Consider the following 16,662-nt stretch of genomic DNA (forward strand, 5'->3'; position numbering starts at 1 on the left):
CCATTTCCCAGCCTGCCCCGGGGCTCGGTCCGGACGTGCCGGCGCCTATAAGACCCTGAGCGCTGCGGCCAAAGCCTATTGTTAGCCGGAGCCGGGGCGGTTCTGGGCGGCTGCTGCCGGGGGCGCCCGAGTTGCCGGCGCCGCCCGTCCTCCGCCGCCTGCCGGCCGACCTGCCCACCCACCGTCTCTCCCCGCCCTGCCGCCTTGGGAACTCCCAGACCGTCTCCGCGGCCCCGGGACTCGCTCTCTCCTCCCTCCTTCCCACTCGGGCTAGGGCGGCGACGGCGGCGGCAGCGGGGGCGGCAGAGACCATCACAGGAGGAGGCAGCTGCGGCGGAGCCGGTAATGGGCCTGGGGGTGCGGGGCGGAGGGTGCCGCCTTGTCCTTTCTCGGGATCGGCCTCCCGGCAGCTGTGGAGGAGTGGTCAACCCAGAGCCGCGGGGATGGAGGGGTCAGAAATGAGGGAGCCACGAACGGGAGCGGTCGGCGGGGGAGGGCGGGGAGCTAGGGCGCCGCTGGGAAGGGAAGGAGTCGGGAGAGGCGTGGGAGCGAGGGGCACGGAGGACGCGGGCCCGGACTGCGGGGGCAGCTTGAGTGAGACCGACGGGCGGGCTTCGAAGCCGGCAGGAATTCGGATGCGGGTTGAGTTCGGAATGGAGTGGAGATGATGTACGATGGAGGGAAGTGAAGGAAGGGGAGGGGGGAAATAGAGGAAAATGTGGGAGGAGTGGTTGGGAATTTGTGAGTAGCAGGCAGGAAGGGATGGGAAACCGGGTAGGGGCTGCAGACGATTGGAATGAGCGGGAAGGTTAGCAGGGATCAGGAAAGGTGCCCCGGAGCTGAAGGGTTCAGCGGGGGTGTCCGTTAAGGGGAACTGGTGACTTGACATGTCCTTTCAACCCAGGTTCCTGATGTCTCCCATTTTTTCTGGCGTTGTGTGGGAAAACGAAAGCATCACTTTCCCTGGTTGCTAGCTTGATCTTTTTTCACAGGCCCAAACACGCAGCTGACTGCCATCCATTCCTTTTAGTGCCATGGTCTTGATTCATCCTTTTAAAGGGGTTTAGAGTGGCAGTGTGACACACAAACCGTTCTTCAGTATGAAACGTTAGAAGTTATCCCTAAGAGACACAGTGTCCCCTTGTCCTGCAGTTTTCAGTTCAAGGTAAATCCATAGTTGATTCAGATTTTCCTTTTCTTTACTGACTTTCCATTTTGCAAATGTCCAAAGCCAGGAGGATGTTGGTGTGTGCCAGATTTATAAATGACTGGATATCCTTGAGAGTTAATGGCTCCTGCAGCATCATGTTCCATTTCTACCACAAAGATCTCATGTCCTTCATACGATGGGAGGTTAAACATGGAAAGCCAAATTCTAACCTTGTGTCAGTGAAGGGATGAAAACCAGGGAGTGACGGATGGAGGGAGGCTTCCCTGAAATACCTAGTTTAAACAAGATGTTTTCACTTGAGCACTTTGTAAGTTCACGATCCTGGTAATCACACGGACACATGGATCCACGAAATTCATAGTATTTGAGAAGCAACTCACAGTGTTTTGTAAAAGGAGAAACAGGACCTGTCATCTTATTTAGGTTGATCCTGACACTTAGCAGCAAGCCTGCCTTCCTCTAACCCTACAGCTGGTAGCACTGACGATCTTACTAGAGATTTTTGGCCCTTGACCTTTAGCAGGTTGGGTTTCACTTGAGTAGAGAGGCCTTCCCCTGTGAGATGTACCTTGTCTTATTTTGGACTCATTTATGAGAGAGGCTTTCATTACCTAAACTTTGTCAATACATTCTGCATCCACAAAATTGGGGGGAGGGGCAGTTCCTTTTCTGCTAGTCTCACGTATTTGGGCTTTTGTTTTTGGGGGTGGTTATAGGAATCCACATAGGCCTGAAAAGGCTTAAGTCTAATACTAAAGTACAGATATGATATAGATCTATTTTATTTGGTGCTAGCCTAAAAACTTCTATATACTATGGATCTAAATTATTTCATGTACCTTTGGGAAATGTTCAACTAGTAGAAACACTTGAGAAAAGACAGAAAGACATGTAGCTAGAAAGGGTCAGTTGACCTTTCATTTTACTGGCATAAAAGCTTTTATAGAGGTTTGCATTATTTTCTCCAAAAGCATTTGTTGTTTGAGTTCGTCATTTTGACAGTTAACTGTCAGTTATGACCTGCATTTCCAGTCTCATCGTGTTTATTTCTGTATGGGTTTAAGTGCTTGGAGTATAACTTAGAAGTGTTTTTCTCGAACATAAGCACTGATCCTCTGCCAATGAATAAATAGTTGAGAGAAGTGGGAATGACTGACTTCTAATTGTGGTTTGAAAGGAAGTTGAATTGATGAACTGGAAAGTGGAACCCATTCTTGTTGTTGCTATTTCAGAGAAAGATTTCTTCAGGCCACAGTGGAAGTGGATGGGAGGTTTCTTGGTGCCCAGTGGACATCTTTATCTAACAAGTCAAGTTCACACCAGAGAGTTGGATGAGGAGAGCTGGGTTGAAATTTAAACTTATATTGGTTGTCAGGACAGAATCGTTGGATTTTTTTTTTTAAGAATGGGTTAATGGCAGAAAAAATGATGCTAACATCCTGGATAGGGTAAAGAGAGCTCAGTCAATATGGACATTATTTACATATATAGCCATTCAGACATTTTAAGGAAAATACTTTTTTTCTAGGTTTCACATCTTTTTTCTACTTTCTTACCTGCCTCTTGTCATTGCCCAGAAACCTTTACTCCAGAAGTGGAAGTGAGGAAGACGTAGAAAAAAGAGAGAAAGAGAATAGAACAAGCAGCCTGCAATCCTGGCTGCAAGAGAGTGCACAAAAAGTGACCTGAAGAGAAGGGATGCCCTGAGGGTACCTGGGTTAAGACAGTGGAGAATCCTCATAGTAAAAGATGATCTTGGACCAGACCCAGCCTCCCGCAGGAAATATTCAAAGGCAACCACACTACCAGAAGCAAAGGGACACCTGAACAAAGGACAGGGTGCACATTTGCTTCCAGTTGTCAATCCCCGAGTGCTTCCAGGCTGAGGAAAAAGGCACTTCCTAGTAGCAACACTAACTGGATCTTAGTTAAAACTGAAGTCAGACTTACGTCCTTTCTGAGAAGGATTTTGAGCTCAGTCTGCTTTTTCATGTGGTCGATAAGATTTTTAAGTGGGGAGGAAATATTAAATTCAGTGGTCAACATTCTTTTATTTTTTTTATTCCACCCACATATGTACTCAATAGCAAAGGTCTCCCCTCCCCCAGTAATAGAATGGAATGAGAAATTTGTTAGTTAATAGGTATCTTTAAGCCCAGCTGAAATCTTAACCCATAAAAGTCCTTGGCTGTCTCCATTCTTACCCATGTCCTAGGAATGTGACCTCTGATGGTAAGATCAGTAACCTGAAGAACAAAATTGATACTTTGGTTTCATTTTTAAATTTAATTACAATTCTTATCTAGTGCTTGATTATTTTCTTTCTGGCCAGTTTATTTCAGGAATGTGCTTTTCTGAGACCTATGATGACAGGTTTCTTAGGTGCATCTTGTGACTTGAATGCAGAATTTTGATGAGATTTGGCTAGATAAATTAGGAAGTTCCTAAAGTACTTATTAGGTCTGGTTGACTGTGTAGAGCTGACCCAAGAGCAGGCAAATCGCTTCCAAGAGACAGTCCAGAAAAACAGCTCTGTAGCAGGCATCTCTTGACACCACAGTATATTCTGGGTAGCTGCTCTGCAGTAATGCAGCCCTGGCTTTCTGGGCAGTGTTGTTATTCCTGCTGCATAATTAGCAACTAGTGAGATCATAGTCTGGGGAGATTCTGGCATTACTGAGGCAAAAGCAGGGAGGTTTCAGATCATCACTTGTGGCTCCAGCTTTGACAGCGTTTCTGCTGAGCAGATTCATATCCTTGGGAATTTAAGTCCAAAGATGGAGGAGAAAGATTTGTACCTGGGAAATGGAATATCCCAGATTCCTTGGTTGAGTGGCAGCATGTTGAAAACACTGCCTGCCATGTCAATGTAACCAGAATAAATTGTCACTCCTTCTGCTGTTTGTTGTGCCCTTGCTGGTTTCTTTATTAGAGGGCAAAGATTGTAAAGCTACGTCTTCCTTGCACAGAGGATGATGGTAGGTCAGCTGAGCCCTATTTTATGGAGCAGTAGGCGATTGGGAAAGAGTCTGGGTTTTGAAGCCAGTGCAGATTCTAATCTTCAGTCCATTCTTTAGAACCCAATTTGACCTTTTTAGGAGGCTGGTGAGACACTTTACATTTGTGAAGATCTGGGTAAAGCATTTCCCTGACTGCCAATATACTTTGAAATTGAAAGCCTAGAGCAGTATTTCCCGAAGTGTGTTCCCAGGATCATTTGCCCCCCACCAAGATGCTCTAGAAACAAAGGGTTCCTTAATCATGGGTGCAAAACGCTGCATTCTATTTCCTCCCACCCTTCACCAGGTTCATTAGCATATTAAAAGCCTCTAAAAGGTCTTCCATAAGCAGTTTTCTAAAGTATTTTGACACAGCGGTTCCATTTCCATGTAAAAGCTATTAATATCTATGGAACTAGTTTATTTAATGGATACGCTTTAGGAAATGCCAGGCTATATTTCCACTAGGAATAATAATTGGATCTAGTCTAGGTTTAGGCACAGCCTAATTCTGCCTTTGATCCCCAGTCCCTCCTGCTGACCCCGTGGAGAGCTCTCCTGGGTGAGCAGAAGAGCAGCAACTGTTACCCCAGGGCTAATGAAGCCTAGAGGCCAGCCGGCTTGGAAGCAAAGGCCTTCACTCCACTGGGAAGGTGCTGCCGCTAGTCATCTCATTATCCTAAGAGTGACTGAGACTGGAGGGCTGGGGAGAGACAAAAGTAGGAGAGTGCTGGCTGGAGAGAGATGACGTTGTTTCTAGAGAGCAGACATCAGTGCTAGCTCGGGTGCTTTCTTCAGTTGGAGAGCCGTGTGTATAGACTTGGGAGGGGTCTGTCTTAGGACAGGAGTGCTGATTCCTCTTTTCCCCTGGGCAGAATCCTAATGCACCTGGCTGACTGGTGGTGAGCAGGGGCTTTGGGGCCAACGTGGTGGGTTCCCCAAGGAAACCCCTTTGAAACCAATGGATGCATTCACGGGCTCGGGTCTCAAGAGGAAGTTTGATGATGTGGATGTGGGTTCATCAGTTTCCAACTCCGATGATGAGATCTCCAGCAGTGACAGCGCTGACAGCTGCGACAGCCTCAATCCTCCCACAACTGCCAGCTTCACACGTGAGTGAGCTGCTCCCTCCCTGCCTACCTCCATGTACCCCAAGCACTGGAGCCCATTGCAGCTCTTTGAGACACCCTTTGTCCAGCTTGGGGATTTGCCCTTATTCGTAATCTCTCCCACACGTAGCTCAGCCTTGCTCTTTGGAGGACCTCATTGCTCTAATATCATAGACTTATATTAAATGTGAATTATTCTAGCTGATTTTACTTGTGCTGTGCTTTGTGAGTCCGCAGAATGGGTTGGATTAAACTGAAGAAGGAGTTGTCTAGGAGTCTACGCTTCCCCACTAGAGTCCTATAGAGTTCCACAAAATTGTAGCTCTAGCAGGACATAAATGCTTACTGCCTGGACAACTGGGGCATCTCCACACTTCTTAATTCTTATGGTTCAATTAGTTTCTTGGAAAGAACTTCGGGTTCTGTAGATCGGGGGTTGTCTGTGGGCTAAATCTGGCTCACTGCCTGTTTTTGTAAATAAAGTTTTATTGGAACACAGCCACACCCAGTGTCTACGATGGCTTTTCATGCTACAGTGGCAGAATTGAGTGGTAGTTGGCAACAGAGACCTCATGGCTTGCAAAGCCTAAAATATTTACTACCTGGACCTTTACAGAAGAAGTTTGCCATCTCCTGCTATAGAGCAACACTATCCAGGGGGTGTTGCCTGGTCGTCTAGTGGTTAGGATTCGGCATTTTCACTGCTGTGGCCCGGGTTCAGTCCCTGGTCAGGGAACTGAGATCCCGCAAGCCATGTGGTGCGGCCAAAACAACAACAAAACACCATCCAAAAGAATGTTCTGTTATAGAAATGTTCTATATCTGCACTGTCCAGTATGACAGCCATTAGCCACATGTGACCATTGAGCACTTGAGTTGTGATTATTGTAACGGAGGAGCTAAATTTTAAGGTTTATTTCACTTTAATTAATTTAAATTGCCCACATGTGGCTAGTAGCTGCTGTATTGGACAGTGAAGCTATGTAGATTATTACATCCTGAAAAGATTACCTAGAGATTCTCTTCCCAGCTGATGTCTAAAAATAGATTTTGTGATCATCTGTTTGGGTGAAGTCAGTCTGGAGGCAGTGGTATGGACCAGCAGATGGTCAAGGTCCCTTCCCACTGTGCTTTTAAGATTTGAAAATTAGGAAGGTCTCTAGACCTTCTAAAAGTGCTCCTACAGGGAGCACTTTTGGAGAAGAGTTGAGAGCCTAGATGAATGAGAAAGAATGAGGTCCCCAAACAGGCCATCTCTGGGTTAAAAGTTTTCTTTCTGTGCTCCCTTCTCAGCCACATCCATCCTGAAGCGGCAGAAGCAGCTGCGGAGGAAGAATGTGCGCTTTGACCAGGTGACTGTGTACTACTTTGCCCGGCGCCAGGGTTTCACCAGCGTGCCCAGCCAGGGCGGCAGCTCTCTGGGCATGGCCCAGCGCCATAACTCTGTACGCAGCTACACGCTCTGTGAGTTTGCTCAGGAGCAGGAGGTGAACCATCGGGAGATTCTCCGTGAACACCTGAAGGAGGAGAAGCTCCACGCCAAGAAGATGAAGGTGCCTAAGGGGTCTAGGGTCTGGTACTTCCCATGTGCCAAGATAAAGCAGGAAACCGTCTAGGTCTATCATGTGGTATTTTTGTTTTGTTTCGGTTTTGGACTGTTGCCTTTGGTACATAGAGATTCCGTATCTTTCTAGTGAGAAATCTCAGATTTGGATTCAAATCTCAGTCTGAGATGCCATTCTTTTTGTCTCTGGTAGGGAGTCTAGCAGAGATAGCAAAATGGCTTCCCTAGAATTCTCTATTCTCACCCGCTCTGCAAGTGTTTTTAAAGTTTAAGGTGTGAATACCTGAAGGTATTCAAGTCTGCCACCCCTGGACCCTGAGGAAGCAGTGTTTCAGTTTCTCGTCAGATGATTGTCCATTGGCCTGATGCACAGAACAGGTTTGGGGTCTTTTACATCCTCTGAAAGGATCCTGCTGATTCTGTAACTCCCATTGCTAGATGATAGTTTTTCGGGTATAAACAATAGCATTACCAAATAGTTATTTCGATCTGTTTAGTACTGGGCCTGCAGTCTGATGCCACACCAGCTCTTCAAGTTTAGGAGGAGAACAGGGCTGGAAGACCCATCTCAGATGGCTCTTTATAGTTACACGTTTGCTCTCGGCACTGCTTGGCACTCCACAGCCATAGTTGCCACCAGTCTGCAAAAATTGCCCCCAGAGTTCCTAGTTCCAAATTTGGAGAACACTGCTTCAGGCCTGGCCAAGTTCTTCTGGGCTCAAAGTATGCGGACCCACATTAAAACAGGTGGCTGCATTATTTCCAGGGTTGTGGGTGAAATCCTAATGAGACACACCAGAATGTGGTAGGGTTGGAGAACTGGTGGCAGAGGATGTATGTGAACCAGATCTCGCTGCTCTCTCCCTTTGAGAGCTCTATGTCTGCTGCCCGAAGTCTACGCCTAAAGACTTAACACCTGTTTTTCTAACTAGAAGGACATTCAGGCTTCCCTTTCTTCTGTCTGAGGAATTCCGTCACTGACCCTATCACCTTCCTGCTGCTATAGCAACAGGTGGGCAGATAAACACTCTTCTTATCATTTGTAATGAAGGTTTTCTTCCTATTCCCTAAGAAGAAACATCTCCCCTAAATCTGGTAGAGGGATGACATGTCAAAGCAGACACCCTGTTCTGTGTCCTCCCTTGTAGGAGGTCTAGGGACAAAGCCAGGCAAACTTGAGACTGAGAAACAGGACTGCTACTTATTAAGCAGATTTAGTGAGCAGCACAATGGTGGCATCTAATACATCTTCTGTGTCGAGAGAACACCCTTACTTTGCTCCACTTTACTCTTTTCTTAGAAATTTTTCCTTCCTTAGCACTCTATAGGGGAGGCAGTTGGTCTCAAAAAATATACATTTTGCCTCTCCCATATGCCATCTAATATTTGTTTTCCCTTTGGACTTCCACCCCCTCCAAAAAAAAGCTGCTGCTGCTTTGCATCAGTATTAGTACCTATCATTTTTCTAATATTTTATCACTTTTTTTGGCCTTTTATCCATATGGAATTCATTATTATGAATAGTATGAATTGGGAATCTAACTTACTTTTTTTTCAAAAGAATATACAGTTGTCCCAATACCGTTTAATGACTAGAAGAGTCTTTTCCTTACTGATTTGAAATGCCACCTCTGTTAGAATATATTAAATTCTCATATCTACATGGGTTTCTTTCTATTGCATGTCTCATCTCTTTCCTTTGAGAGGATAGCAAGGAGGGAGGGTGCTTCGGAGGAGGCCAACCCTGGTGAAACAGGCAGGAGCAATGCTAAAGTCTGTGGAAAGGCCCCTCGTAGTTGGCCTGCCTGGGACAGAAATAATAGTCTAGGGGATCCCCAGAAGCACCACTTTATTTCTCTCATTTCTCTTATCATCTCCCCCCAAACAAACAAACAAACAAAACAGGTGTATGCCTTACTAGCCAGGTCTCTTGCATCACGTCTCTCCCAGGAGTTGTTCCTTTACCAGCACTTTTTTGGCTGGCTGATGAAAAAGCCAAACCTGCCAAAAGCTTGGCTTTTATCCTGCTAGTACCTTCCAGAGCCCTGGGGATTGTGAGGCCTCGTTTTCTTTACCTGAATTCTCTAGTGAGTTTTCAAAACTCATTCAGCCACAGATTGTCTTCAGCCTGTCCTTCCACTAAGATCCCCTTTCCTGGCTCTCTGTCCTTCTTATCCAGAGAACCCAGATTTCTGCCTGCAGAGAGTACACTCAGTATCATGTATGCCACCCTGCCTCACACACAGACTTTTTTTGAAACCAAATAAAAAAGGATTAGGAAGGAGAAAGAGGGAATTCCCTGGTGGTTAGGACTTGGTGCTTTGACTGCCGAGGGCCCAGGTTCAGTCCCTGGTTGGGGAACTAAGATCCCACAAGCCACGCGGCACGGCCAAAAAAAAAGAAAGGAGAAAGAATATATTTCTTCTAGGCGTGGCTTGGAAGTGAGGGCTTTCTTGACAGCCATTAATAACTTCCTCATTTTTTTTCTCCTCCACATAAAATGAAGCTCTTCTGTGTATGCACAGATAATTATTCACACTGTGGGGATTCAGGTTCATTGACAAAGACTGGTAGGTAGTCTTGTGCTATACTTTAATGTACTCTTCTTCCCACAGTGTGGTTTGGGGTCCTTTAGGGTGCAAACTGAAGGGTGTTTTGCAAGGTTGTTTACATCCAAGGAACATACAGCCATTGAAATACCTTCTCTTCTTCCGTGTATGAGAAGGCAGGTTAGCCGAAGCTAAGGGACACAAGCCTGGGAATGGAGGGTATATTTGTGGGAAAAGATCATCTTCTGGGAGGGAAGGTGAGACAGAGGTTTTACGAAGCGTTGATCCAGAAAGGTGATGTCCCTTGTGTTGACGGGCTGGTGTTAGAGCTGCACAGGCTTCCTGTCTTCCTGCTCTAGAACTGTTCTCTTCACCGACTCTATCCTGTACGGTAGCCACCAGCCATACTAGTGGCTGTTTATACGTAATTAAAATTAAATAAAGGTAAAAGTTCAGTTTCTCAGTTGCACTAGCCCCATTTATAGTGCTCGGTAGCCACACGTGCGTCGGGATGGGCGGCACGGATATCTCCGTCACGGCAGAAAGTTCCCTTGGCCCAAGCTGCTCTAGGTGCACCCGGTGGGAAGGCTCCTGCTGATAGTGCTCTGTCTCTTGGCAGCTGACCAAGAACGGGACAGTGGAGTCGGTGGAGGCCGACTGCCTGACATTGGATGATGTTTCAGATGAAGATATTGACGTGGAAAACGTGGAGGTGGATGATTACTTCTTCCTGCAGCCTCTGCCCACCAAACGGCGACGGGCCCTGCTGAGGGCTTCTGGGGTCCACCGCATCGATGCTGAAGAGAAGCAAGAACTTCGAGCCATCCGACTGTCACGGGAAGAGTGTGGTTGTGACTGTCGACTGTATTGTGACCCGGAAGCGTGTGCCTGTAGCCAGGCTGGGATTAAATGCCAGGTCGGTCCACATTTTGCTGTGATAGTATATCCACCCTAGAGTCAGGGGTGTCTAGTGTGGGTGCCAGTGAATGTGGGAGATGCCCATGCACAGGTGAACACTTCAGTTCTACAGCCCTCCTCCACCAACAAAGAAAACAAGTATGACGGGATTCTTAGGCTGTGGAGATAGCAATGATCTTTTTTTTTCTGTGTATCTCACTTCAGAGGTGATAAGCAGCAGTTGCTGGCACATGGAGGAACGGGGGTTAGTGAGTTTAATATTTAATAGCTGTCCTTGAATGTGGACTGATTCCTTGAGGTAAGTGGAAGCAGAGAACTGAGGTAGGCCTTTAGATTTTATCCTACAAACACTTATTCACAGTACCTCTACTCCAATTTTGTAAAAATCAGAATAGTCCTCAGAATCTAATTCAGGATCAGATTTGGGCTTAAATCCATAGTGTCCTAAGAGATAGAAAGCGTCATCCCCCAGAGGGCCTTCTGACAAGGGACAGTTTGGAAGACACATCTCAACTGAAAATGGCAGTACCATCCCAAAGAATGACATTTATCTGGAACCTGTATACTGAGGCTGTGGTGCTGAGTCCTTGTGGTTGGAGTTATCTTAACCTTTTCTTTCTTATTTTCAGGTTGGTATCAGATAGCTATAGCAGGTCCGACCAGATAATGCTTTTCAGACTGAGTCCTGTAATGAATCACTCTGTTACACACAGACCTGAGGACAGTCCTAAGAAATGGATTGTTCCTAAGAACTGGAAGGGAGAGTTCTAGAAGCTGATTTCATAGGAAGACACTGTATTTGTACAGAAGACTTATTTGTCTTCTCACATTTTTAATTTTATTTTTGATACGTATGGGGTGTTTTCATTTGGGGGATTCAAAAGGGAGATAAGGAGGTAGAAAGCATCTCCTTTCCAGATATCCCTGGTGTAGAAGTTAATTATCTTGATAACTACTTCCAAACCAAGCTGGCCAACCATCAAGGGAAAATGAAGCAGGTAGTGAAAAGCTGGTCATTATTTTGTTCAAACCTTCAGTATAGCACCTTGGCAAAGGCACCTTTGCCTAGTTTCCCCATTATGTATTGCTTTGGACTAGCGAGATCTTCTACCTCCTTTCCCATCCCTGTCATCAAAGAACACAGTAGGCTTGGGCCCTGGCCTTTTGTTTTCTTAATAAAGTAGGTAGGTTCTGGAAAAGTCTCTGAGGCATACACATTTCTTTTCTCTGTGAACTGTCAGCTTTCAGAGAGGTATCCCTGGTCTTTTGACTGGAAGGGCCCTTTCACGTGATCTTTGTCTTCTTTTTATTTAGAAGAGGAAACAAAGCCCTAGAGAGAGAAATGACTTTCTTGAGGTCACACTACTAATTAGTGGCTGTGCTAGAATGGAAAGGCAGGTGGTCTGATAACTCCCATCTAGTGCTCTGGTGGCTCACGCTGCAGCTTGTGTTTTGAATTGGTTGTTTCTCTTGTAAGAGGACCTCAAACCCTGACTCCCTGTGTTCGCCAGCTAACGTCTCGTATCTCATCTGGCCTCAACCTCCTTGTCCCCTCCTCAGGTGGATCGCATGTCCTTTCCATGTGGCTGCTCCCGGGACGGCTGTGGGAACATGGCTGGGCGCATTGAATTCAACCCAATCCGGGTCCGGACTCATTACCTCCACACCATCATGAAGCTGGAGCTGGAGAGCAAGCGGCAGGTGAGCCGCCTGCCAGCCCCAGATGAGGAGCCCTCCCCCACTGCCAGCTGCAGCCTGGCGGCAGCACAGGGCTCAGAGACACAGGACTTCCAGGAGTTCATCGCTGAGAATGAGACGGCGGTGCTGCACTTGCAGAGTGCGGAGGAGCTGGAGCGGCTCCAGGCGGAGGAGGACCCGAGCGGCTCCAGTGCCAGCCTGGACTCCAGCATGGAGAGCCTGGGCGTGTGCATCCTGGAGGAGCCCCTGGCTGTTCCCGAAGAGCTGTGCCCGGGCCTGACAGCCCCCATCCTCATCCAGGCTCAGCTGCCCCCAGGCTCCTCCGTGCTGTGTTTTGCCGAGAACTCAGACCAGCCAACTGCCTCAGCCGTGAACAACCCATCCTACTTGAACAGTGGGCCCCTGGTCTACTACCAGGTGGAGCAGAGGCCAGTCCTGGGGGTGAAAGGAGAGCCTGGTACGGAAGAAGTCCCGCCCTCGTTCCCCAAGGAGAAGGATCTGAGTGTCTTCTCTCTCCCGGTTACCTCACTGGTGGCTTGTGGCCCCACAGACCCGGCTGCCCTCTGTAAGTCAGAGGTGGGGAAAACATCCACTCTAGAAGCTCTAGTGCCCGAAGATCGTAACCCCGAGGAGCCTGAGGATGAAGACTTCCGCCCCTCTTGGTGCCCCTCAAACCTCCCCTTGCGCACGGACAACGAAGAGGGCTGTGTGGTGGAGACCGCACGGCAGAACGAGGACCGGCCCCCTGAAGAGCCTTCCCTGGAGCTCCCTCTGGCAGTGTGACACAGGGATGGAGATTATGCCTCTTACCCATTCTCTATTTATTCCCTTATTTTATCTAACACCATTTCAAAAACAAAACTGTAGAAGCAGCTGCTGCTCCCATGTTATTTTATTGGGGTCTTTGGGGAACGGGTAGGAAAGGATTGTCTGTACAAGTATTTTTTACAGGGCCAACAGAACCAAGGAGACCAGCCTCAGCTCGATCTGGGGATAGAGTCTTGGGGCAGAGGAGGCTGCATACTGAGCTTTCTGGGCCGTTGGAACCGCACTACGATCTCACAGGAGAAGCTGGGTAATTCAAACAGCTGTTCACGTAGGGACCAGAACACAACAATTGGAACAGCATGACAGAGCCCCTTCCCTCTCCTGAGCTCCAGGCGGGGAACAAGCTCATTTTCCTCAGTGGTTACTCTGATATCCCACTTTGGTGTATCATAATAATACAGTTGGAATCAGCTGGTTGAGTCTAGAGAGGAGGGGGTGAAAGGGTCTCTGCTTCTGTACAAAACATCCAGGATCTATATAAATTTAACCTGCGTTCCCTGGGCCCCTATTTGGTAAATAAGTTAATATTTGACATGTTTGGTGTTCTCTGACCTGTTCCCCACACTGGGGATTCCTGGTCTTAACTTGAATTGTTTCTTTCACATGTTCTTAGGTACTAGAGTTAAACTGGTCTTGTTTTTTTTACCCCTCTGTCCTTTTTCCTTTGCAGGGAAAGAGCTAGGTTGGCTGGGGATGTGGCATCGAGAGCCTGAGTCCTCTGTGTACGTCTAACCCCAGCTCCGTTGGGCAGCTTTAGTCTGGGGCTCACACGTCCCACGGGAGGCCTATGTAGAGCATTAACCTGTGCCCAAAGGAGGCAGCAGGAACAGGCTGCTGTCTAGAAAGATGACTTTTTGCCATGCTTGCTTTTTCACCCAGGTTGTCCCCCCTACCCCAATTTGAGCTTTAAAGGAATGTAGAATGTGGCAAGTTCACCAACTAGTTTTTGTTTCCTTTTTGTATCTGCCCTCATGGTCCCTCTTGGATATACAGGGTTAGAGTTCTTATACTGTATTCTTATACTGTTCACCCCCAATAACTGCAAATGCTTGTTGGATCCCTCCCATCTCGATATATAAAGATTGGAGGCCAAACCAGTTCTTAAATGCTACATACAACTTCCAGGTTCTGAAGAAGTCAGGTTCTGACTGTAACCTTTGAGGTCTAGAGTGGGACTCACATTCAGTTTGTACCTGAATTAGGGGGGATACGGTTCCTGTTCTCTTATGTCCTGCTTACGTTCCTGGATGTCCTCCATTGACCACCACTGAATTCTTCTTACTAGCAAAGTTACCTTTGCCTGTTTTATTTCATTCTCTTTTTTATGGCCTCTGTTTGAAGAGGGAGGCAGTAGGGAGCAAAACACTCTTTAGCATCCTTTACACCATGCTTCATTACTGCTATGGTTTATTAACCAGAAAAAAAAAAGTAAAAAACTTTTTTTTTTTTGCTGGAGGAGCTAACTGTTCCTACTTCTCTTGCTCATAAAGCCTTTTCTTGTGGGATCTTAAGGCCCTGGTGTCTGAAAGCAACCTTCACATACATCGCAGCAGCATTTCACCTATCAAACCTAAACTGAGCCTGAAAGACCTCGTATTTAACACAGTTACATCTTTTAACGCATTCTGCCTCTCCTGTTCATTCCTGTTTTTGTTGGGTTTTACATTTGCAGGGGAGTTAATAAGTCATAGGCCCTTATCTCTCCCCATTCTCTAGTCTCGAAATGGAGTTGAGAGTCTGAAGTACCTGAGATCTAGGTGCTATCCCGAACTGAGCTACACTCTGCCACCTTAGACTGGTCCCCTCAGATATAAGACTGAAGTTTAATTGGGAATTTGGAGAAAAATCTTTCTAGAAGTTTGTGTTGGAAGGTGAAGGTGAGCGTTGTACATTCCCTCCTTAGGAAGGCTCCAGCCTAAGCTAGGGAGTGGATTTCACCTGTTCAGTAAGACACACATTTGGGTTCAAACCAAGAATTTGCATCTAACTAGACTCATTGCCAACCTCCAAGATAATTTGATTTTTCTGAAAAACTAGTTTAATATAAGTCCATCCCTTCATTAACTCTGCAATTCTGACTCACCTATCCCAAGCTTTTAAATGCTAAATGTTAACGTTTAGCATTAACTGTCTTGTCAAGCAAAGGGCCTCTTCTACAAACCTGATCCATCTCGTTTCTGGTGCTACCTGAGTTGGACAGAATTATAGTTCATGGTTGCTAGAAAGGCTAGGCCTCTGATCACAGAGGCAGAGAGCTTCAGTCCTGCTTAGTCTAGGCCTAGATAAAAAAATGATTATTACAACGCTTAATTATTTTCCAATTTCCTTTCTCACATACTGTACGCAGGTAGTATTTCAATGTGAATCCAAAGCTTGTCTGGTTCTCTGAAAAAAAATTTTTTTTTTTTTTTTTGCCTTTTAGGTCCTTTACATTGTGATAATGCTGTATTTAAAGAGAATATTTAAATGTAATATTAAAGAAATATCCAAAAGAATGGTGTGTTATTCTTTATCTTGGCAGACCACAAGTCAGTTACTTGTTAGAGAAAAGATGCTTCTCTAGCATTGTATATAAAACCAATTAGGTCAGTTAAGGATTAATGTTAACAATAGGAATGTTTTATGGTGGAAAAATAGAACATTCTTTGGAGCATCAAGAGCTTGACTTGCATCATATGCCCTAACATACCTTTTCAGCTGAAGCAGGCCTTGATCTGCCCTGCTGGAGCTTTTCCCTCCTCAGTCCCTACTCTTGGGGCCCACTTTGTAATTCCATTACTTTACACACACACACACACATATATATATATGAAATTCTCTATTCCTGGTTACCATCTTAAAATCCAGCAAGAGGATCAACTTCAAATTAGCTCCTTTGTCATTTCCATCCCATCAGAAGGTTCTATTCCAACCAGTTATCTTGCCATTAGTTAGCTTATGTCAGTCAGTCTTGTAAAAGGAGCCTTAGTAAAATGATTAGGGTATGCATAAGTAATTTCCAGCAACTGGTTGCAGGCAGTCTTTACTTGAGCTTAAAAACAGTGCTTCATGCGTTTACAATAAGTTACTACAGGTCACTGATGCACACAGACAAAAGCTGAACCCAACTTACTATCTCAAAGTAGACCTCTCCTGGTCTCTGGGGCTGGGCAGTAATTAGTACCTTACAGGATTGATCCACGGCCCAAAGGCGGCCCCTGTCAGCTACAGTTGGATCGCTGCAACACAGTGGAAGTAGCAAAGCGTTTAAGATCCACAGGGGCTGTAGCCCAGTCCAGAAGTTAAGAGAGGGAGGGGAAGGCTGTAAACACTTGATTCAAGAAGAGCTTGTATTTTCTTTTATCTTTCCATTAGAATGTTCCCATAAGTTATTTACTTAAAAAAAAAAAAAAGTTAAGGTGCTCAAAGGATTTGAAAAAAAGGGAAGTGGTTAGCCCTGTGAGGGAAACAAAAAATAAAAATCCCTATTTTTGGTCATATCAAAGTGCTGACGGAGGCATCAAAGTACATGCATGGATATAAAGGCTCCAGTTTAAGTAGTGCTGTTCCCCTCATCAGCCAGAAACTGTCTTGAACAAAAACAGCTGTAACGGGGCTTCCCTGGTGGCGCAGTGGTTGAGAGTCCACCTGCTGATGCAGGGGACACAGCTTCGTGCCCCGGTCCGGGAAGATCCCACATGCCGCGGAGCAGCTGGGCCCGTGAGCCATGGCCGCTGAGCCTGTGCGTCCGGAGCCTGTGCTCCGCAACGGGAGAGGCCACAGCAGTGAGAGTACGGCAAAAACAAAAAAAAAGCTGTAACGAATGTGGCAGTGGGTAAGTCCTAAG

At 46.3% G+C, this 16,662-nt stretch overlaps 1 protein-coding gene across 2 annotated transcripts; it reads left to right on the plus strand.

Moving 5' to 3' along the window:
• Positions 1-57: 57 nt before the first annotated feature.
• On the plus strand, positions 58-16,442 carry CSRNP2 (cysteine and serine rich nuclear protein 2). Of its 2 annotated transcripts, XM_019947212.3 has the most exons (6): positions 58-342; positions 993-1,165; positions 5,046-5,282; positions 6,573-6,832; positions 10,012-10,308; positions 11,871-16,442. In XM_019947212.3, the coding sequence occupies exons 3-6, from the start codon at positions 5,132-5,134 to the stop codon at positions 12,789-12,791; spliced, it is 1,629 nt and encodes a 542-aa protein (XP_019802771.1). In that variant the 5' UTR covers positions 58-342; positions 993-1,165; positions 5,046-5,131; the 3' UTR covers positions 12,792-16,442. The 2 variants fall into 2 exon arrangements, with proteins under 2 accessions (XP_019802771.1, XP_004332554.2); XM_004332506.4 differs by lacking the exon at positions 993-1,165.
• The last annotated feature ends 220 nt before the right edge of the window (positions 16,443-16,662 follow it).

This window comes from Tursiops truncatus, chromosome 11, assembly GCF_011762595.2.
Source record: "Tursiops truncatus isolate mTurTru1 chromosome 11, mTurTru1.mat.Y, whole genome shotgun sequence".
NCBI classification, from domain to species: domain Eukaryota; kingdom Metazoa; phylum Chordata; class Mammalia; order Artiodactyla; family Delphinidae; genus Tursiops; species Tursiops truncatus.